Source organism: Oenanthe melanoleuca, chromosome 3 (assembly GCF_029582105.1).
Source record: "Oenanthe melanoleuca isolate GR-GAL-2019-014 chromosome 3, OMel1.0, whole genome shotgun sequence".
NCBI lineage: Eukaryota > Metazoa > Chordata > Aves > Passeriformes > Muscicapidae > Oenanthe > Oenanthe melanoleuca.
The window spans coordinates 94,710,366-94,734,102 of NC_079336.1; the positions used below are offsets into that span (position 1 = coordinate 94,710,366).

Here is a 23,737-nt window from a genome sequence, read left to right on the forward strand (position 1 = left end):
TAGATACAATTTATTTAGAAACATAATATTCCTAACAGGAGGATTTAAAACAAAATGATTTAATCATATATTTTCTTTTCTTTAGTGTCATGCTTCATTTCAGACCTATGTATTCTGGTTTATACAAACCCCAATACTTTTATAATTAACACGAATCTTTTATCAATTATCACAATTTGGAGAGTGCAAGGAAAAGAGCATGAAAAATCAAAAACCTGAAGCATTCTGGACATGAGAACCACCTTGCAGCCAGGAATGGGGACAGCTCTGAGTGCCACAGGCCAGTCCCTGGCCTTTCCACCCCTGGGCTGGGTGATCCCTGCGCGGCCGCTGGGGCGTTCGGAGGAACTCTGCCCAGGCGGTGGTGCAGTCACCGTCCCTGGCGGTGTTTAAGGAAAGGCTCCACGTGGCACTCAGTGCCACGGTGTGGCCGACACGGCGCTCCGGGCGCAGGCTGGATGATCTCAGCGGAGTTTTCCACCCGAAGCGTGGAGGCAGCGCGGAGCGCGGCCCGCGCGGCACAGGCCGTTGCCGTGGCGGCGGCGGCGCGCCTGCGCGCTCCCGCGAGCCGGGCGGCTCAGGGGCGCGGCGGGCGTGACGTAAAGCGCGGACCGCGCAGCGATTGGGCGCCGCTGCTTGGCGCGCCAGCGCGCGCGCGGCGTGCTCGGCGTGCGGCCGCGGCGGCAGCGGGAGCGGCGGCGCAAGATGGCGGTGGAGCCGCCGCGGGAGGCCGTGTGGCCCGAGGGCGCGGGGGCCGAGGCGGGCTTCGTGCGCGCCGTGCTCTCGCTGCCCGAGAAGCCCGACACCACCGTGCGCTTCTTCGAGCGCGGCGACTACTACACGGCGCACGGCGCGGACGCGCGGCTGGCCGCCCGCGAGCTCTTCCGCACCCGCGCCGTCATCCGGCAGCTGGCGGGGGCGCCCGGTGGGTGCGGGAGCCGAGGGACGGCGGCGGGCGGGCGGCGCCTGCCGGGGGAGGGAGGTGGCGGCGGTGGCAGCTGTCCCTGGAAGGCCTGTTCGCCCCCGGCAGGCCCTGGTAGCCCGCTGCCGAGGCCGGCGGGTGCCGCAAGGACCGGCCCTGGGCGGTTCGCGGGCGGCCGGGCTCGGCTGGGGCCGGTCGGGGCGGTGCTGCTCCCCTCCCGCCTCCATCAGCGCCGGCAGCGGCGGGAAGGGAGGTGCTGAGAGCCGTCCGTGTTCCTGTGCCCGCCCTGGGAATCACTGAATGAAGTTCTTTGCTTTCTTTGCTTTACTTTCTTTTTAAAAACTTTGTGTTTCTTTGTGTTTCATAAGATTTTCTTACGCTGCTTTTCGTTTATCGCTTGGTGTAAGGCAGCGCAGCTTGCGGATGTCGGGTGTAAGAGCATCGGGATAAATTATCTTGTCGGAAGGTACAAACCTTAGTGTTAGCCTTAATCTCGAGGAACACAGCGTTGTTGAGTTATTGGTTCAGATTTTGCAAGATAAACCTCTTTTAATGAATTTTTTTTTCTGTGAGCAATAGCATTAAAAAGAGCATGACGTTCTCACATGCTTTTTTTCACTTTCTCTTGTGAGCAATGAGCTCATATGTAAAGAAAAACATTGAACATCCCAGCTCCTCCTAAAGCTGGATGTGTCTTCCTGACTGAAAACATGCATCAGTATTATTGTTGTATTCAATTTAGAAGTAATTTTGCAAGTGTAATCACATAACTGTCAGCTCCAATTTTAAACCCTCTAAAACCTTATCTACCATATGCAACTAAAAGCATGAAACTGCACTTGTTGCTTTCTGGATGATTTCAAAGCACACATGAACTTCAGCTGCTCCCCAACCCCTCCTAGTGTATTGTATTGTCTCAACTGAAAAAATAAGAAAAATTGTGTTTTGTTGGGACAGTTCTGCACTGGAAAAATGAATATAATTATGTAGAATTAGGGTTTTTTACCTGTTAAAAAAAAATCTTGCTAGGTGTTTGAGGAAAGAAAATGAAAGAATCCTATTTAAAATAAACCTGGAAGTTCCTATGGGAGTAGAAGTTTGCTGTTTAACATCTTTCATGTAAAAGGAGGAAGAGTCTCAAATGTGATTAAGGCATGCTGCTAAAAGGGGGATATGATATTCCCTGTAGCTTGTGCTTACTTGGTGTATCATCTAACACCAGTCTGACTTAGTTCCACTTCCCAACCTGGCAGAAAGCTTAATGTATTTCCCTGAAATTTGCTCAGTAGTGGAATCCCCTTGTTCTGTGTGTAGGCTGCTGCTGGAGATGGGGAGGTACAAGTGGTGTTGCTCCTCTGGGCAGCTGCTTGGAATTAAATTTGTTCAGCTGCATCATCTGCTTGCACATACAGGAGCAGAAGCAAGAAATCTGTCAATTCAGTGCTTTCCAAGTTAGGTTTTTGATGTAAACTTATTTTTTTTATGGTATGTTGTTTTTACTGGATAAATTATGGTAAAAGGGAAATGTCTTGGCACACGTGTTGTGTGAGTGTGAATAGGGTGGCAGTCTTTTCTGTCAACAGAAACTGCTTATCCAGGAAAGAAAAGAAAGGAGAACCTGTAGCAGACTTCTATTCTTTAGATCAAAATACATGAAATATTAATTAGTAAACTAAGTCAAGAATATTGTGAGAGGGGCAGGGTGAGACGAGCATATCTCTTTGTATACATTAACCTACTGATTAAGTGAAATTAGGAATTTTACATTGCTTTTATTTGGAGAGGGAGTATACTTTCTTCATTAGTATTAGCCAGTTGAATATTGTGGATTTGTGTTGTTTCATGGATTCTACCTGTTTGCTTCTTTGACATTAAGACAGTATCTTCTGAAGGCTGTTCTTGGGGATTTTGATTACAGAAAATAAGCTTTATGAACAAATTCAGATATCTACTAATCTTTTTTTTTTTTTTCTTTCTTTTTTTTTATTTGGTAGGAACTCCAAAGCTTGAGAGTGTCGTGCTTAGCAAAATGAACTTTGAATCTTTTGTGAGGGACCTGCTTCTGGTTCGTCATTACAGAGTTGAAGTTTACAAGAACAAAGCAGGGAGCAAATCTGTCAAAGAAAATGATTGGTATTTGGCTTACAAGGTACAATTTTCAACCTTTCTTTATAGTTGTGAGATGAAAGAAAAAACCCCATGGCTTTTTCGTGCATGGAGTTCTGAGATTTTAAGGGAGTGATGATGAAAAATCACACCTGATTGTTACATGTTGATTATATAGCTGTTATACATATCATTGTATTTTCTAGTGCTCTAAGGCTGAAAGAGCTTGCTCTGTGTCTTTGCCAAAGGTTGGGAAATAAAGGAAACCTGACGTGCTTTCCTCTGTGTAGGTGATATGTAAAATTCAAATGGTGTATTTTATATGAATGGACTATTCAGTACTTAGTTTTATCAGTTCTTTTTTAGAAAGAAATAAAGAAAGCGTGTGTGTGCACTCCTTTCAAAAAGTATTTTTCTTTTTCTAAATAGGGTTCTCCAGGAAATCTTGCCCAGTTTGAGGAAGTTCTCTTTGCCAACAATGATATGTCCACAGCCATTGGGGTTGTGGGGGTTAAGCTGTCTGCTGCTGATGGACAGAGAGTAGTAGGAGTGGGCTATGTCGACACTACACTGAGAAAATTGAGTGTTTGTGAGTTCCCAGATAATGATCAGTTCTCAAATCTTGAAGCTCTACTGGTTCAACTGGGCCCGAAGGAGTGTGTGCTGCCAGGAGGAGAGACTGCAGGAGAGATGGGAAAACTGAGACAAGTAAGGGAAGCACTGTGGCTGACAGACTAAATCTCTAAAAATCTCAGTTCTGGTTTTTTCAGTCAGGCTCTGATTTGTGGAAAAACCAAGGACTAATACTTTAATCTGAAGAAGTTTTGATTTATGCATACAAACAAAAGTTCTAAAATCTTGTCTGTCGTTCCTCTCCCTTTACCCTAGCAGTAAATAAATATTCCTTCAGTGTTTGCTTCTGTGTGGTCAACATCTGTCCCTTAAATATTGAAATTAATTGATAACTCTGTGTGTTTATAAACAACAGGTCATTCAGAGAGGAGGAATCCTGATTACAGACAGGAAGAAGGCAGATTTCACAACAAAAGATATTGTTCAGGATCTCAATCGCTTGTTGAAATCAAAAAAAGAAGAGCAGCTGAATAGTGCAGCACTGCCAGAGATGGAAAAGCAGGTGAGCAATGTTCAGTGTGCCTCTCCTTCTAAAAAGTGGAGTGGTGTGTGCACCTGGTGTGAGCTGATCTCTACATTCTTGCTGAAGTGTTCAGCAGCTCTGCTCAGCTTGGTCTGTGTCAGAGCTGGATACCAGGGGTCCTGAGAGAAATGGAGAAATCAGAAATCCATTCACTTATCTATTTGAAGCAGAAGCTCTGGTAAGCAAGTAGTCTGCAGAAGAGATGCCTCCTGTTCATAATCTGTCTAGCCTAAGGACTGAAATATAATACCCTGGTTATTTTGCATGACAGGAAAATTGGTATTTGAAAACAGAGTAATGTTTATGATAATATTTTTGTGTTGTCTTATGGCTTAAGTGTATGATTTAGTCCCTGCATGTTTGTTCTTAGCTGCAAACAAGAGGCAGTTTGTTGAGATAAACAAGTTTCAAAATGCCCTTCACTGCTGATGCTCACTGCAGGTGTAAGGTTCAGAATTATCCTCCCTTAATGTGTCATTTCATAACAGATGAGAGTTGTTTGAAGTGTGTTGCAGCTGAACAAGTCAGTCATGCTGCTGCCTCTCTTTTGTGCTGGCACCTAGCAATGTCGTGCAGTGAGTCAGATCAGATGCTTGTTCTGGCTGAAAACTAACCCTGAAACCATGTCCTGAGATGATCCAGCATATCTCATTTATCTGCAGTATAACTTGTTTGTGTTCTTGAGCTGGAAACATCCTGATAACAGCTTTGGAAAGCTGGCAAGGTGTGCAGCTTCACATTTTGTTTATCAGATTATGCAGATGGCTCGTGTGTTGTTCTTGCACCTGCCTAGAAAGACGCTGCAGTGTGGTAGAACACCCCTGTGAAAATGTAGTCTTGTCAAACAGGATGAATCTCTCACAGCCCTGCCAGAATTGACATGGCTCAAAGTCTTCCCCAGGTGTAATGTTCTAGGAGCATTTATCAAACTCTCTTGGATTCAGGAATGTTTCTAACTAGAATGTGATGTGTTGTTTTAAAAAAATCCTTCAGGTTGCTGTTTCGTCTTTGTCAGCCGTTATCAAGTTTTTGGAGCTGCTGTCAGATGAGTCTAATTTTGGACAATTTGAACTGACTACTTTTGATCTTAGTCAATATATGGTTCTAGACAATGCAGCTGTTCAAGCTCTCAACCTTTTTCAGGTAAGAAATACACACTTGAGTTAGTAACTGGTTTACAATATATTTAATTACTTAACTGCTTGACAATGAGCCTGACTGCCTGATTGCAGTTCCCCAGATCCTGATTAATGGCAACTTCTACATTTTAGCTTTGTTCTCAGCTATTCCCCTGCAATGTGTGTTTTAAACACTTAGATACTCTTACCAGCTTTTTAATTTTTGTTTCTTGTTGTTATATTTTAAATGTAGAAGGGCAGTAAAGACCATCAAGGAGGTAGGAAGTGACCACAGTAGTGCCATGTTGGGAAAAGAATACAAACCTGAGTTAGATGGTGTTAGTGGAACATGTAACACATGGCAGGAGCAATTCCATTGGTGTCAGGAAGGGAGGGCTGGCAGTGAACAGGATAGTATTGGGAACATTCTGAATGTGCCATGTCATGCTAACTGTCATGTTTTCATGTCAGTTTTTACCTTTTTACACACATTTTCTACAAATTAGACAGGTTGGCAGACCCCTTCATATCTCCTGCCAAGCCAGTTTTTCTGCTTTGCTCATTTCTGTAGTTAGAGGAAGATGTGGACTCAAAGTGGTGTGTCATATCAGCTTTTCTCCTCTGTTTTCACATTAGTAAGCCCTGCTTAATAATCTTTGCTAGGATCTAATCTGCTTGCATTTCAGGTTTATAGGAAGAAATCACAGATTATAGCCCTGTTTACTTTGGAGGAATTTCTGCAGTAAAACAGAGTGTGCATTCAGCATCTGAGCTCGTTAGCCCTGGATAGAGATGTTCTGAATTTTTAAATTTTTTTTTTTATTTCCTGCTGCTTGCGCCTCTCTAGGGAATGAAGCAAAAATTACATTTCTTCTCAAGCTTTATGGAGGGTGTTGTAGGAAGTTCTGTTTTAGCTACCTTCCTTTACAAGTCCTTGCAGGTATTATGTGTTTTGGGATAGGAAATACACTGCTGTGTCTGTCTTCAGGGGCTGTTGTGAGCCTTGGAACAAAGGATTTTCCATGTAGCAGGAAGCTGCTTGCGTGGTAGGATGTGTTTGTAGATGTATTTGGACAGCAGTAAAGCAAAGTCAAACTGTTTTGTAATTTGAGTTGCTCTGTGAAGTGTGTAGGTAACGTTCTTATGGTGCAGCAGATGCAGTTGATTATATGGACTGTACCTTAAACATTGGATGTGCTGAAGTAGGTAATTTGTGTATAATACATGTATGTATTCTGTGACAGCTTCTTACATTCAGAAGTTTTTAGTATGTAATACTGTCCAGAACACTGAAAATAGGTCCTTACAGTTTAGGTATTGGATACTCCAGAGGCTGAATGTGTCAGTATTCCTTCTCATGACATTAATTTACTTTCCTATTGTTGTGATTCTAGTTCTGCATACAGGAGCATCCAGACCTGCTGCTTGTTGAATGCTTGCATGCTGTTTTAATTGTAACTTTTCTTATGTAGAGAGGGTTGAGATTTTAATTTCAATGTTGAGAGTTGAAACAAGCTTGTTTGTTCAATATTAACCGAAAATTTTGTTTCGTAGCTGTTTGTGTGAAAATCAAACCAAACCACAATAAAAATGCCCAAAAGACTCTCTGGAGTCAGCTAATATTAAAGCTGAATTGTAGGTAATGAACTATAATTTGAACAGAGCTAAGTTTAGAGGTGTTTATACCACTGCAGAGATGATCTGGGGAAACTTGAGAGAATTCAAGTAACTGTTCTTCTCCATTACCTGATTCTGTTGTGTTGTTCCCTCCTCAGAGAGCCCCAAAGTTCTCAAAACTAAACCACTTGAACTCAAGTCCTGTTTCTTCATGCTTTTTTTGTGAGGGACAGGACCCCTATTTTTTGACCTTAAGAAGAGCAAACTAGCAAATATGTGGATGTATTTCCACTTTTGCTACTCAAAGTGCAAACTGATGACTAAGTACACTTTTAACTTTGCTGTTCAGTCAGGATTGGTTCCAAAACCTATTCCTTGCTTGCCATGTTCCAGGGACCAGAGTGTGTTTTAATGCTGCACTGTTTCATTTACCATTTTTGGTGGGTGCCATGTTTAATACAAAAAAACCCCATGTTCTGTTCTTAAATAGCTGTGTGTCATTCAGTGGGTGTAAGTTTCTAACTAATTTCTTTTTCTCTTTTTTTCCCCTTTATATATTTTTTTCCCCATTCTTTCCAGAGTTCTGTGGAAAATGCAAATACTGCACAGTCTCTAGCTGGTTTACTGAATAAATGCAGAACCCCTCAAGGACAAAGACTAGTTAATCAGTGGATCAAACAACCACTTATGGACAAGTCCAGAATTGAGGAAAGGTAACTATATTATGTGTTTAATAGACTTAACCATGTTAGTAACTAATTTATATAAGACCCTTTCTTTTTAAGCACAGAATGCTACAACCAAGAAATAGTGTGGTTGGAGTCTTTTGTGTGCTGCCCTGTAGTGCACTGCAGTTACAGCAGAATATATTTTTCCTTGAGATGCAAATTGACAGGTTACAGTTAAATTAAATGCTTTTTACAATTATACTTTTTAAAGAGGAGGTACAGTATATTTAGATGATCTGAATGATGCTGTGCTACAGGCTAAGGTGGTGCAACAGCCACTTACTGACTGTTGTTCAAATGCAAATTCTCAGTCTGTATAATAATATTTTGATGTTTACTGGTTTAAAAAAAAAAAAAGTCAACAAAACACCCAAACAAGTGGTTGTGACATCTTCCTGTTCCCAGAAGAAAGCTACTTTTGGCTGCAGTAGGTAATTCTAATCATGCCTAGATATTGTGGGAGCTTTTCTTTCTTACCCTTTGATCCTGCCCTCTGTCACTGTGTGGCTGCCCTTGCAGTAGATAACAGTATCAGTTGATAAGAAGCCTTAGAGAAGCTGGTGAGTCTGTGCTGAGACTGTACAGATAATTCCCAATCCTTCAGAAAGGAAAACTGCAAAGGCTGTGTTCCTACTGTGTTTGTTTGTCTTGAGTATGTTCATCATGCAAATACAAGTTACACATTTTTTTAAACCACTCCTAGATATAGCTGTATTTTTATCTAAAACAAAATTTCATGCAACTGTAGCAATTAGGAGGTTAATGCATTACAAAATGTGTATTAAAGTGTATCTTGACAAAAGCAAAAGGCTGGAAAATGGAATTTAACTTTGATAGGTTCTCTGAGGCTCATATTTCAGGTAAGACATTGCAGGTGTGTCTGTATATGCTGTTGGGCACAGGTCCCTACTACCTACCAAAAAAAGAAGTCTTGGCTTGGGCATGCTGATATTTAAATAAGTTATGTAAAGAGTAGTTGTTGTGGTTTAAGTCCAGCTGGCAGCTAAGCACAAAGCTGCCTGCTCACCTCCCTAGTGGAATGGGGAGGAGAGACAAAATCCAAAACACAGCACTGTACTAGCTACTGAGAAAAAACAAACTCTATCCCAGCCAAAACCAGGATGGTAGTTTTCTCTTGAGATTTCTGGAGACTGAATTATTCTGCTTATCTTCAACAAATTTTTCCACTTTTCCTAATCATTTGCAGAATAGTGTGTAGTAACTTGATCAGAGCCCACTTAGAAATGTTAATGTTATGCTGAAAAAGTTTGTTCCCAGGTTTATTGAACACTGTATCTTATTCTTGCATGTGTTACAAAGGCTTTCATTGTTAGTTCTTGACTGAGTACCCAAGATCGTCTATATCTGTCAGTTTTGGATCCTAATATTTGAGCCATATTTAATTTTATGATTGATTTTATGATTTTAACATCTTGACAGTTAGAGCTCCCATCTTGTAATTCTTTTATGTCAAAGTAAACATTAAAAAGTCTTAACTTTTGTTGACACGTTTGCTTATTACTGTACAGAAATCTTCCAAGTTTGGAAGAGACAGTGCTTTCTTTACAAAACTGGGGTTGAGTTGTAGGCAGAAAATGTAACTTGACCTGTTTTGTAGAGTTACTATCACCTCTGTGTTTTGTGTTGCTATTCTGTGTGGCTAATGTTGGCTGTATGTAGGAAAAGGTATATTTAAAGGAGGAGGGGAGTAATTAAATGGAGTTAAGCTCTTAGTGAAGCTTGAAAAGGTCAGTATATCCAAGTGTTACCAACTTGAAAGAAGTCCACTGATAACTTCCTGTTTCTTGCCCAGCTGCAGAGTCTTTGGAGCTGCAATTTGTTAGAAGTGCTTTGCTTTAACCTCTACTAATGGGCACTGAAGTACCATAGAGACCTTTTCACTTTATTCTGCTGCATTCTGTCTGAATGCATCTCGCTTTCAAGTACTACTTGGATTAATTCAATTCTCTGAGATAAAAGCAATGTAATTTACTTGTAAGCTTCATCCTCTCAAACTTCATGCTTTTCAAAGGGTGTAGGCCTGTTCTTTTTTTAATCCCATGGAACAAGTATGATAAGAGAAACTGTTAGTGGGGCTGGTGAGATGTGCTGACAGATTCAAATATCTTTTGAAGGATGTGCAGTCGCCAGTTGTTTTCTGAAGACTTTACAGTATATGGTGGCTGTTTTAAGGCTTGCAAACCACAGTTCAGAACATAAGGTGATTTTAGAAGGAAATTCCTGGACTGTTCTTTTATGTCTCCTTTGTCTTCAAGGGGAGCTACTTGTTGTTTCTGAGCTTCAAGTGTGCTATGCTGAAGGACCACATTTAACACTAATCAGTGCAAAACCCCTCAACCCAAGCAGAACTGCCCAAGCTGGACTGATGTTCAGTGGCTGTTTTGAAGGAAGCCTCTTGTTCTGCTTATATAGGAGGTATTTGACTTAACTGTTGTACCAGTAGGTGTCTGAAAGTTTGACACTTTTTTTTTCTTCACATTAGGCTATTGTAACCCTCTGCTAAGACCTGCAGGTGGTGCAAGTCCTCTTTTGGAGATAAAGGAATCCACTTCCTTCAGTAGTTTGTAATCTGCACATGTTGTTAACCAGTATGGATAAATGGAATACAGAGCTGCATCAGCAGTCCATATTAACTATTGATACAGTAACAGCACAAATTAAAGTACATGATGCACATACTTCAGATAAAATGAAGTTTATTGACAGGAGCAGCTCCTCATGAGAAAACAGAGGCTCCTGATAGCTGCCTATCTTGTAAGACTTGGGGTTCTGCCAGTATCTGGCTGGTTTTCCTTGATTAAAAAAGTAATTATCAGTCATAAGTATACACAGTACAGCCCTGTTTCTCCTGTGTGGAATGTTCAGAAAGCAAGCACGTTAGGTTCTTTCTCCTTGTCTCATAGTCAGCATATTTGAAATTAAAATGTAGTCACAGTGCTGCCAGCATGTGCAAATACAAATATTAATTGCATAACCAAATTGACTGCAATACAGCAGGCAGCTTCAGTGTGTCATGTTTATTCTTCAGGTGCTGGAAAGTCTGAGAAATGTGGCACAGTATAAAATAGTGGTTGTTCTGTTGTGTCCTGAGAAGAGAGTTCATACTGAATATATTTAAATAATAAACTCTTATCTGACATTTATACACACCATAAATAAAAGATTTCAGCTCACCTTTTTAGTCCTTTATGTATGCTGTGGTTGATCCTCTTATGTGCCTGTGTCCCATGGTGGAAGAGATGCAGGGGTCTCAGAGGAGTTAAAGGCTGTACTCAAACATCACTTGCTCTGATCCAAGCCTATTTTGGGCTTTCCTCCTGTGTTTCTAAATATCATGGAGACCACATTGTAGAAACAGATCCTGGGTCTGGCAGAGTCAGGAAGTAATAGATTTGGGAAACTCAAGGTAAATAAATGACTTGAAGGGTAAAATGTCCAAGTTTGTAGAACATTTTCATGCATCATGATTATTAAAGTAGCAGTTTGTTTAAAAAATAAAGAAAATCCAACCCTAACTTCTTGCCTTGAGGCAAGAAGAAGAAACATAATCAAAGGCCCTGGCTCTCTGGGGCACCTTGGGTGAGGCATGAGGATGGTCAAACTCTGGAATGTGTGCTTGGAAAGGTGGAGGGATCTCTGTCCTTGCTCAGTGTTTGACTGAAGTTTTGAGCAAGGGCTGTAACCAGAGGCCTGCAGTTCCACTGTGGATTGTTCTGCAGTGAGTTTTCACTACTTTTGTGTTGTTTTCTAACCTGCAGCTGTCCCTGCAAAGCATTGCAGATAGGTTTTGTTGCTTTTGTCATTCTGGTTAGCAGCTCTGCAGGTCTTCTGTGCATTTCTGAGTACACAGCCACAGACTGATTCCAGGCAGCTGAATTAGGAGTGTGTGGTGGCCTGTGCCCTCATTAAGGGAGGGGAAGTTTTTCTAAGTGACCTCTTTAAAACGCATTTTAGGCACTGGGAGTGCTCCTAATGCCTCTAGGGAAGCTTCTGAAATACAGATTGAATCTGAACAGATTTGAAGACAGAAATGTGATTTCTTATTGTCATGGAGATAATGATGCAATAAATATTTCCCATGAAAGAAGTTGTCATTCCAGTGACATGAAAATGGTATGGGCTTCCAGTAAGCCTCTAGAAATGTTAGAAAAACATCACCTTTGTCATTCCAAAAGTTACCATCACTAAGTTCCCTAGAGAAATGTTTGGAGCTTGAAATCACTTTAACTATGCTTGCTGCTTTCAAAACTACTAATTTACCTCTATTTTCATTTGGATTACCTTGTAAAACTGAGGTTGACATTGAGTGCTGTCTAGAGATGTTTTACAGGAGCTCTACTAGTCAAGCACATGTCACACAGGCCACTTCTCTAGGAAGGAGTTGCCATCAAAATCCCAGGCACTCAAAGCCTATTCAAAGGTTTAGACTGTTGTGTTGCAAGAGATTTATTTTTAGTTTTCTTGTCTGAGGACAAGTTTTCTTGTCCTTTCATGACATCTTCAGGTGTGGGAAAGACAATGTTGGTGTTTGTATTCTGTGTGTTATCCAGATTGTTTGTGTTCTGGGTCAGGGATCAGCAACCAGTGTTGCAAATCTCTAAATTATAGGTGGCATTGAGTGGTGCAGCACTGGAGCAGGTAGTCATAGTATCTCCTAGCTGATACTTCCAGCTCACCCACTTCTTCCTGACAAGTCCTCACTTGGTGCAAAATAAATAGAAGGATTAAGCTTTCAGTCATTTCTTTTGTGTCTGAATTTTGAGGCTCAACAGAAATGAAAATTAAGCTAAGATTTGATTGAAATGTCAGATTGGTTTTCAGACTTGTAAGACACAATGAAGCTGCTATTTATTTAGGGGAAATGTGGATCTGTAGCTGCCATACTGTTCTTTGGCTCTCATCCTGCTAAAATGAGGTGGATGCCACTTACTACCATAGTTAAATTTTGCTTAGAATCTATGTTTGAGTATTCAGGACTGTATGGAAACTTACTGTGCAGAGGTGCAAAGCTCTCAGGTTTGTAACAGTGTCCTTGGTAGTCACTGTTTTGAATGCTGGATACAGGAATATGGTGTATTGTCTGTGAAAGAACAGTCACCACAGTATTGTTTCTGCTTTGTTTAATTTATGTCCAAAAACATTAGAAAGGTGGCATGTTAGGACACTGCAATGGAAGCTCTTGGCAAGAAAATTTTGTCTTGACTTGTAATTTAATTTCATTTACCATGTACGAGGATTGTAGGAGTCTTTAATGTTTTGTTGACAAACCGTTTTGAGTTTCTTCCATGCAGAATGCATGCAAATGAAGAAATATTTGGTTTTCCATGCCTAAGAAATAGAACTTGTTCAGTATGCTCTTAGTTTGCACAAGATTAAAGAAATGCAATTTTAAAAGGGTATTAGTGTTGATGAAGTAGTGTAATAAATGTAAATTTAATTTTAATGATGTATGGAAACTTGTAGGGAATAAAGCACAAAAAAATAATAATGGAAATACCTTTCCTTAGCTGACTCTAGTCTTTGAAGACCATGCAGTAATAGTTTTGTCACTGGATCCCAAAATGCCATATTTAATTAAAAAGCAAGAGGGGCAGAAAACCTCCATGGTTTAAGGCATTAAGTTGGGAAACAGCCTCTGCTGCTTCCCATCTTGGGTTTCTCTGGAAGGTTTTGGGTGGAGCAGTTTCACTGTGTGGGGTTAATGAAGGTGCCTATGACTGAGTAGTATTTGCTGAATTCTTGATCCATCCACTTCATTGTTTTTTGTTACCATATAAGAAATGGAGGTTTATTAGGAATTCTTAAAAGGTGGGCAGTGGTTTTGTCTCAAAGTCTTAAATACTGTGTTGTTCTTGTCTTTATTGAAACTAGGATCATTTTGCCTTCGTGTCCTTGACACTTGCTCACACTATCTGTTCTGTATGTAGGCTTTCTTTGGTCTTCAGGATTTAGTGTGAAAATTTTTCCTTTGTTTTTGACTCTTGTGCACCATGCAACAGCCTGTGTCCCTGAGCTGTTTCATGGATGGCTCACACTGTCTGTAGCCACTTTAAATCAAAAGGTTCATTCATGCTTCCCTGACAGTGGACTACCACCTGTTCCCTTGTAATTGGCACTAGTGTTCCTGTAGCTGACTCATTCATCTTTTGATTTTTGATTGGGCTTTTATCATGCTTAAACAATCAAGAGTGTCATGTTGGATAGCAAATAATCTGGAAAAACTCAGCAGTTGCCAAAAGGGGCACTCCATATCTCCTACTTTCTTTTTTTTTTTTTTTTTTTTTTTTTTTGGGGTGGGTGGTGTCCTAAAGCCAGAGATCAGTTTGATTTGGCTTGTTCATGTGATGAACACTAGTTCATGAAAAAGTAAGGAAAGTTGTCATCAAAAGTTAATAATTTTGCTCCTCTGCAGCTGGTCCATGAGCTGTTATTATGAACATCCTAAGTGCAGGTCAGCAAATACCAGAAGCCAAGATTTGTTCAGGTTTAATTATCTGACTTGAGTTTGCTTTCTGTTGGTACTTTGACTGTTTTAGAGATTATGCCAGTTGATTTATGTTGTGAGTTATATTGCCAGACTTGCTACAGGAGGATAGAATGGATATCTGCCTATCCTTGGATTGGAATAGTGAATCTGTGAAATGGAAATGTGCACTTCCTTTGCTCAATAAACCTGGTAGTTTCCTGACAAATTTGCTGTGAAGATGCTATTTGAATATTTTTAGCTCCTACAGAAAACAGATGATGAAAATTTTATGAAAAAGACTATATGCATGGAAATAAACATTGGGAAGACAAAAAATATGTCTCTGACAAAGATTTTGGGAGATACTTCTTGTTTTATGAGCTATCCTTATATCACTTTTGTCTGTACAGTTCCTTGAGGGTAACAGACTTTAGTCCAGCAAGATTGTGATGGGGTTTGAGGTGGGAAAGGATTTGTTGTGCTGAATATTCAAAATTCAACCTTAGTGGTAGATACTTTGGTTTTTTTCTTCTATAAACATGCATGTTTAAAAGTTGGGGACACTGTTTGTCCTTCTGTGAAGTAGTGTTACTATAAGGTGAGAATTTCCCCTTTTTATGCCACTTTCTCTTCTGTGGAGCTGTTTAATTCATTAAGGGTAATAATTTTGTTATTCCTTAGCTGTGAAAGAGGAGGAGAGGAGAATCAAATCTACATGGTGCTGTTACATAAAAGTAGTTTGAGTGGCAGTTCTTGGTAATAATTGAAAAGTACTTTGTTCTTACTTGGTTCTGGCTAGAGGAGGCCAAGCACAGCTCTGCTGATGTGGTGCTGCTTTATTTGCATGTTCTTCAGCATGATGCCAGGCACTCCCTTCCCTCAGGGAGTAAAAATATTGCTGTTGCAGCAGTCTGCTTCAGGAGCAAAGTCTTAATTGCATCAAGTGGTACTTTGCTGACAAGAATTAAGACCAAATATTTTATTTTTCTGCTGAAGATTGATCTGCTGAGGTCAGAAAGTTCATAAACACTTGTGCAAAAATAATGAATTATTGGTAACATCAGACTTGGATAAGTATCTTGGGAAGAAAAAACCCCAATGTTATTTCAACTGCTTTTCTTGATAATCCTATTTTGTTTTTTGTTCTGGTCTTTGCCTCATAGTCAATACATACAGCTTTCAAATCTTTGCTTGGTTTTTATTAAAAATGTTTACTTTGTGCAGGTACCCCTGATAGAATCCCAGGGCTTTAATTTGTGTTCTAGCCTTTGACATAGTACTCAAATAGTATATTCAGAAATTCATGTGGGGTGGTAGAGAGTCTGTTGCTCCCCTGATTCATATTAATTTTATGTTACATAAGTATAACTGATAGAGAGGAGTGTGAACTCTGTTTATTTGGAAGACTGCATTTATATGAATTACAAGGTTTATCTGTTAATGTCCTGAAGTTGGAAATATCCATTTTTGTTATCATGGTAGGATGGTTTAGGGACTAATAAGGAAAACTAGAAAAGGCATGAGACTGATTTTGAATGTGGCTTTCTCTTATTTCCCTTAATATTACAGGTTTAACAGCAGGAAGCCTGATCTGTCCAGCTGCTCAGTAGCACACTCTGTACCCAGAGCTCTGGAAAGTGTGTGCAGTTTGATTTCTGTGGCTCTCCTAGGGTCTAAAGCTGCTCTTCAAACGTGGGACTCTGTATTACAAGGGATTATACTTCAGCAGGGTTGTGAAAAATAGGATGTTCACAGTCTCTTCAAGTTACGTTTAAGATTAAAAGACAATAGCAGTGGGTTCTGAAGAGCTGCACTGTTACAATGGAGTGAAAGCCAGTTGTTAGTGCTAAGTACATTCTGAGGGCTTCAGATATGTGCCTGCAGATCCCTTGGTTTAGCTCATTTAAAACTTGAGGGAGAGGGTATGGCAGGCAGAAGAGCAGTGGGTAGCAGCCCTGCTTCACCCTGCCTGGTGGCAGTGCTGCTTTCTGCCAGCCTGGAAGTGTTGCTGGGACTGGGGCTTGAGGGCATGATTTCCTAGCCAGTGTAGACCAACATCAGGACACAGCTGGGCTTCTCCACAGCTGGCAGGGCCACCCCAGGGTGAGGAGGCAGGGGTGAGAAGCAAACACAGCCACAGCAAATGAAGGTGTGTGTTTAAGGAGAGGGCTGCAACTGGGAGCATCACCCTCAGTGTCAAGCAGGGGTACCCACAGCTGCCTCTCCCAGACTGCCAGGTTTTGTTCCTCCATGCTTCCTGGCTTGTCTCTGCAAAGAGCAGGACAGCTTTCCAGCTGTTTTGGCAGAGGGGAAGTGTTGAAACTCTGTTTGGGTCTAGAACTGGGAATGATTACAAAATCTTCTAAGACGCTGGGGAATGCTGTAATCTTACTGGGGTGACAGCATTGTCTTTGTAAGAGCACAGACATTACAGGTGAACTGTGAATTGCATCCCTCTGGGGCTCTTTGTTCTGGGTTGCTGTTTCAGTTCATCTCCTGTCTTATACAATATCTTCTCATTTGTTAAAAGCCTGTAATTTCACATGCCTCACATAAAACAGTAATGAACTTCAAATTCTGAATTGAGGAAGAATATTCACTGTTGTACTTCACTGTTATCTTCAAAGTTTTCATTTGTGAGCAACTATCTTTTAGTCTAGCTTTTTGGGAGTGCTTAGATCGTGGCAGTGGTTTTCAGAGAGGGAAGCTGTGAAGTAATTCGATAATCCAGAAACATTTGTAGCACATTAACTGAGGAAACAACAACTTTGTGCTCACATGGCTGGAGGAAACAATGACAAGTTTGCACTGTTTGGGCAAGGGCAGGTGGGAAAGAGATCTTGAGCCATTTAGCGTGGAGGAAAATCCTTTGAAGGTGCAGGCTGCTCTTTTTTTTTGGCAGACAGTAGGAAGAACTCCTGACTCCCTGGGCACAAGCCTCTCACCTGGACATCTTGGGATTGCCTGAGTTGTCTGCTTCTGAATTACAGGCCCTTGTGTGTGCATGCAAATTTCGGAGAGCTAGAGGAGTGCTTGCTCACGTGAACAGCTTGTGATACTCAGACACAAGATTTTGGACCCTGAATGATGTTGTATGGCCAAATTGGTACAATTTCATTAAAACAGCAGTAAGATTTTTGACCCCTTGCTTGGGATATTCTGTCTCATATGTAAAAAGTGCTGGAGAGGTGTGTGTACAGCTCATCCAGAAAGCAGCATTCTGAGTTCTTGGTGAATCAAAAACTAGGATTCAAATCCAGTGTCTTCAAAGTACTGGAAGAACTGGTGCCTGTGGTGAGCCCTTTCCAAGGCTACTCCTGTGGCTTGGGTAAATGTTGCCATCAGCTGGAGACTCACTGCCAGAAACCAGAGCAACTTCTGGCTGTGCAAAGGCTCCGGTATGAGCTGAGTGGGGATTGAGATCGGTGATCCTAAGCCTGTGATGTATGACTAAAATAAAATCACTTCTGATGGCATTAGTCTCTCTGAAGTTGCTGATTCTTTATTCCTCAGGGTTTGTGTTAGATTTCTTTCTAATTGTTTGCAAAGACTGCTCTAGTTTCATTTTAAAAAAGTCTTTTGTGCGTAGCTCTGCACTTCCAGAAGTGTGCGTGGGTTGCCTTGCTATTTTGCACTGTTATTTCTTTGTGCTTGTCTGAGAAATTGTGGATGTTATTTATATAAATGCATGCAACAGCTCTGATTGTCTGAGGCAAAATGACCTGGGATGGTCAGTGTGATTCTTATGCTGCTGTGTGCTGAATTATTAAAGTAATTCTCAGTATCAGGGTTCAGATTTTTGTATTTAGGCTCCCCTGTGCCAGTCTTAGGTGTCTGCCTTAATACTTCAAAGGCTATAAAGCAAACTGAATGCATAAAAAGCATACTTTTTGGCATAAAAAGAGCTTTGTAAATTTAAGGTCTCTACTGCTTACCTGAGGTAGCAAACTGGATTATGGCTGATTTTTTGGGAAAGAGGTGATTGTCTAGGGAACGACTTGGTCACTGGGAGAAGTTTATCAAGGGGGCTTAGGACAGTGCCTTGTGTATTTCTGGTTGGGAAAAAAAAAGCCAGTATTTATCAACTACAGCAACTTGCTGTAGTCTGGGCTTCCTCCAGGGTGTTAAAATACTGTGTGCCTTGTGTGAAAAACAGTCCAATTAGGACAGGTAAGGTGGTGGGTATCATTTTATGTGTCTAGATAAGCTAAGTCCTGGGAGGATTTGCTTTGGCTGCATTGGATTAAGAAGAGATCTGAGTTTGAAAAAACCTAAGGGAAACAAAATAATGGTATGTGAGGTGTTTTTTCACCTTTCTGTGTATAAAGAAAGCATGGAAACGTGTTAAACTAATAAGCTGTGCATGTTCTGAAACTTGTGGTGAGATGAAAGTCTCAGTATATTTTAAAGCAGTCCTTAATATGCTGCTTTTGTAAGTGGTATTTCTTGATTAAAATTCTGCATGATCAAGTAGAACAGTTGGACAGGAAAGTTGATCTTAATCTGAAGTCACAGAAATCCTTTAGCAGGCAGAGAATACAAATGTATGTTCTTCAGAAGACCCATCTGTTAGATAGTCATGGGAGTTGCAAACTTTAAAGTCTTCTTAAAAGTAAGTCAGCTTCTCCTGTAAGAGAGTGCATTCATAATTTGAGTGTTGACACTTTTTTCCTTGGGTTATGTGGAATTTTTAGTTGGTACAGTTTTTTTTTTGAAAACACCTATAAGTAATTGAGATTTAAAGTCACTACCCTGAAGTAATACCTAAATATGTATTACTCATTATTAAGTATGGTATTAGTGATTACATATGGATCCCAGTTTAATGAAATGATAAAAATAAACCCCAGAGTCCTTTTTTTCAGCAGAGGTGCTTGAGGAAAGTGTTTTCTTTCCTATATGCACAGAGAGGTGCAGAGGTGTCCAGGGTTTTGTAGGATGTTGGTGGAGGACAGATAAAAACTTTAGGTGTTTTATAACTAATCTTATTGCACACTTGTTTTTTAGTGCTTTTTGGTTGGGGTTTTTTTTTTTTTTTTTTTTTTTGCTCTTGCTGGTTTTTTGTGTTGGTATTTTTGTTTTTTAGGTTTTTTTTTTGTTTTTCGGTTCATTTTTTTGGGGCTTTTTAGTGGTGCTGGCAAATCCTGCTCAGGCATTATAAATACTCTATTATTTTCTTTTTTCATAGAATCCATATACAACTCTGGCATAGTTAATGTTTTCCTATTAACTTAAACTTCGGTATTTAGCTGTGTAAAAATCTAGAAATATGATTAAACCCTCCTGACACCCTGTGTGTTGAGGCACCTTGAAATGGTGATAAAAAATGCTGCATAGGTGTAGCAAGGGAAGAAGCAATCTCTTCTGATGTCAAATGTGATGCAGATACCAGTGGAATGGAAGCAGTGTGTTGAGGCTTGGGGAAGTGTGTGACATATGTTAGATGGAAAGCAGATTTTTGTTGTCTTTTTCTGTGTGTGTATGGTATGTTGGCCTTTTGTGAGTAGTTGGTTCAAGAGATTCCACTCTTTCCCCAAACTGGGGAAAAGTTGGAATGTTTTGAGTTGGATTTTGGACTATCAGAAACTTGGGGATGAGTGAGTTTTTCCCTCTCTGTCTCCCAGAGCACACTAAGCCTAATGATTCTTGTTAGTGCACAGAATTCAAGGCCATGGTTATCCATAGCAGGAATAAAAGGTGGTCACTGTTTCCAAATTCAAGACAAGCACTTGTGTTGATTTTCAGTTACATTAGCTGCAGTCTTGTTTGCTGTTTTTGCAGATTTATTTACAAGTTTAAATAACTGTCTTGAAACAGAGATTTCCTTTATGTTCTAGTGTGGTTTTACTACTTATAATTTCTGTTATCTTGACTGTGCTGCCTTAGATCTGTGGTGGAAAGTTTTGCCCTGTTTTCCTTTCCTTTTGGCTGTGTGGCAGAAACGAGTTATCTAGTGTTGTCAGCTGTTGTTTAATTATAGTTTCTTGGATTTTAAAAATTTGTTTCTTTTTGTGTTTCCTGTTTTTTATTTTTCCCTCAACTGAACTTTACATTAAAAACAACCTGTCATTTGATTTCATTATTACTTGTGAGCATTATTCATGGCTTATGGTTACACACTACCTTTTTATTCAGCAATCTTGTATGTATTCTTACCAACAAGAAATTGTTATGCAAAATGTGGTGTGAACACAAACCTGTCAGATATATCTTTGTGGTTGGCAAATGTAGGGGGGGAAGATAGAACAGTTCCAGGAAGGTCATGAAACTTTAGTCTAATTATCATGGTTTTGGCAGAGAAAAATTGTTCATGCTGATCTGAGAACTCTGAACTTGTCACTGTGGACAAAAGAGGAGGGGAAAAAAATAAATGAGAGCTTTTGAAACACCTTGACAGGTCTTATCCAAGCAGCTGTAGAACGAGCTGAGGGAGTTGTGGGATGAAAGTGAAGGGTTGTTTGTGCAAAAGGCACAAGGGGGAAAAAAAAAAATCTAGATACTGGTAAAGATAAGCTCAAGTCTGCAGAAGCTTGAGATGTTCTTGAATGACTTACAGCAGCTGTGAGAAATTTAGTAAGTGTTCAGAAGTGATTCTGTGCATATATCCATATGCTAGGATTACTGATTTTCTAAGGATCTCTTGGAAGAGAATCTAAGTTCTGACTTTCAACATAAGCCATGAGAGGGCAAGATAGGATCTGATGTTCATGGTGAACTTGAATTTTGTACATTCTTGTGAGTGTGAAATTGGTTATCAACACAAGAAAAAAAAAGGAGTTTTTATACTTAAAATTTGAAAATTGGAATCATGGAGTAGTCAGTAGCTTAAGCATGTTGGATAAACCCAGAAAACTCTTGTTTCCCGCTGCAGGCAGGAATAGTATTTTTCTGGATTAAAATTCACTTTGATAATGGATAAACATTCCAAATGTGTCTTATTTTCTTCCTGGTGCTTTTTTTAAGTGAAGAAATATTGGGATTTTTTTAAGTGAAGTCAGGTGGTTTTAAACAAGAAATTAGTACAGTTTTCCTCATAATAAAACTTGAAGGTATTTGCAAATAGTTCCTCTTTATGGGTTGGTGGTGTGGTGGTATTTTGATAATGGAGAAATAATAAATAAGTTTACAAATCTTGCATAATATCTGGGAAGTGAGAGGACATAACATCAGGATAGTGCAACCTCTTTTGTGTTTGCCAAGCCTAAAACTGCTAAAGAGCAAGGAAGGTAACAGCAGGAATACATGGATATGCTAAATGGAGAAGTTTACAGTAAATCCAAAGGAATTGTTTCCAGATTGCAGGACTAAAAATGACTGAGCTGCTTGGTTCCTGTGGGGAGGTTCCTGTTGGCAAGTTAGTCCCTTCTCTAATCCATTGGGGGGAAGGGGGACATCTGGTTAGTGGGCTCGTATTTAGGGTCTTAAGAAGTTTTATCAGGTTTCTTTGGTTTGGCTGAGTTTTAATTGCTTTTTTTCCTTAATATTTAAACAATGTCTGGTCTTTAAAAGCTGTGTTTGGTCAGCAATTGCTGCTGGCACTTCTGAGAGAACTGTTTGTGATGTGAGTCCTAAGTGAAGTCTGCTTGGTAAATTGAAGGGATTTGTGATAAACATGGCAATGTGTCTGCTGTGACAAGATCATGTAGTTCTTGTTATTTCTCCAAACCATTTGACAGAAGTCTGAAAGTTAGAAATCTTGCTCAGAAACACCAACAGGGATGGAAAACTGTTTGGCTTCTATGATGTTTCTTATACAAGTCTTGTTCTGTGTTGTTGTAGTAGGTATCTTCAGTATATACCTGTCTACTTCTGACAAGCTCTCAGTGCATGCTGAAACTTTAATGTTTTTTTTTGAAGTAAACACCCTTAGGTGTCAGTAATGTCAATCTCCAAATTTATGTATTGAGGCTGTAGTTGAATGGATAAATGCAGAGGTAGGATCCTTCTCTCATCTTTTTAGTTGATTTATTTTTGGTATAATACAGAAGATTCACTGGAGTATGGAGGTAGAAAACTTTTTGGAACAGAAGGACATTCCTTTGGAATTTTTTTCTATGCAGAAATGTACCACTACCTGTCCAGGGCTCTCTATCTCTCGTGTTTGGCATTTGCCAAAGCCTTTGTTTCCTGACTGTCTTGGCTAATTACCTGCTGCAGTGGACTGTGTTAACCCCTGTGTACTGTTGCCAATGTCTGGCACTCTGCAAAGCACTGCAGTGTGTAATGTAGAGATTACTGCTGTCAGAATGACAAAAAAATTGTCATTTCCAATGCAGTTTGCAAATGGCAGATGTTACTGTAATTGAAACAAATGCATTTTTCTGCCAGTAAGCAAACCAGCAGGAATAATATGGTGAAAGCTGTCCTTTCTTTGCTTACATGTCTCTAGATAAAATTAACTTCTCTGCTGAAGCAAAGATATTGATAGATATTATTAACCAGAAATCAGCACAGTATGTATAATATGTGGAGGTCTCTGAAGGAGGCAGAGCTCTTCCTTGGTAATCCAAAGGTGTGATCAAAGAACAGTGACCTCCCCAGTGTTCCAAAATTAACGATATCCAATTTCTTTTTTTAACTGCAAGTGCAAAATGTGTAGAGATGGCAATATTAACTGATGCAGAAACTGATGCAAATGTATGAAAATGGGCTCACATTCTAGTGGAGAAATACAATTTAATGCTCTGTCACTTCTTATTGAGATTTATGCTTGCACTTAAAGAATATTTATTTCACTATTTTAAAATCTCCATACCTAAAACTAAAAAAAAAAGAGCCAAACAGAAAAACCCCCAACAAAATACCAAATCAAAATGTCAGGGAGCAGCACCAAGGGAAGGCAAGCTGGGAGTCAGTGGTGACAAGGCTGGCAGACAGTATCCTCATTGAAGAGAGTGCAGTCCCCCAATGCCTGCCATGAGGCAAGCAGTAGTTTGAAAGTAGTTGGCATGGATTTACAGAGGGAAAACTATGGCTGGCTAACCCAATAACCTTCTACAATAAATAGATTAGGTGGTTAGATAAGGGAAGAGCAGGAAATGTTGCTTACTGTGACTTGAGCTGTCACTGTCTCTTGTCTCTCACAAAGTAGGGACTAGGTCGTTGCAATGTGGAGGACTGAAAACTCACTAAGCTCTCAGGCTCAGGAGCATGAAGTCCCCATGGAGGTCAGTCACTAGGGCTGTGTTCCTGGGGTTGACACTGGGGCCATCCTTGGGGATGCCCAGAATGTGCCTGGACACTGTGCTGGGCAGCTGGCTTTGGCTGTGATCCTGCTCTGAGCAGGGGCTGGAGTAGTCAGTGCACAGAGGTGCCTTCCAACCATGAGGATTCCCATCCTGAGCTCCAGGCTTGCACAGCTGCAGTGTCCATGCTGGCCTTGATCACAGGGAGATAAACTCTGCCACCAGTGGAGGTTTTTTTCTTGCTTAATACCTCTTCTATAGACTTCTGAAAGACTTTTTTGGTAGTGTAGGGGAAGGATTAATCTCAAAGACAATTCTGAGTCAGCTTTACTTACAGGGTAGACGTTGGTATTTGGCTTGGAACAATTGCACTCCAATGCTGTTCATTAGATACCCTGACTGTTCAAAGCTTGATACA

At 40.4% G+C, this 23,737-nt stretch overlaps 1 protein-coding gene across 1 annotated transcript in view; it reads left to right on the plus strand.

Annotated features, from left to right (window-relative positions):
- The first annotated feature begins 637 nt into the window (after positions 1-637).
- Positions 638-23,737, plus strand: part of MSH2 (mutS homolog 2) — a 44,307-nt gene continuing 21,207 nt past the window's right edge. The window contains exons 1-6 of the mRNA XM_056487877.1: positions 638-925; positions 2,917-3,071; positions 3,458-3,736; positions 4,017-4,163; positions 5,178-5,327; positions 7,499-7,632. Coding sequence (XP_056343852.1) covers positions 706-925; positions 2,917-3,071; positions 3,458-3,736; positions 4,017-4,163; positions 5,178-5,327; positions 7,499-7,632 — 1,085 coding nt within the window. The 5' untranslated portion in view covers positions 638-705. The remainder of the gene's footprint in view (positions 926-2,916; positions 3,072-3,457; positions 3,737-4,016; positions 4,164-5,177; positions 5,328-7,498; positions 7,633-23,737) is intronic.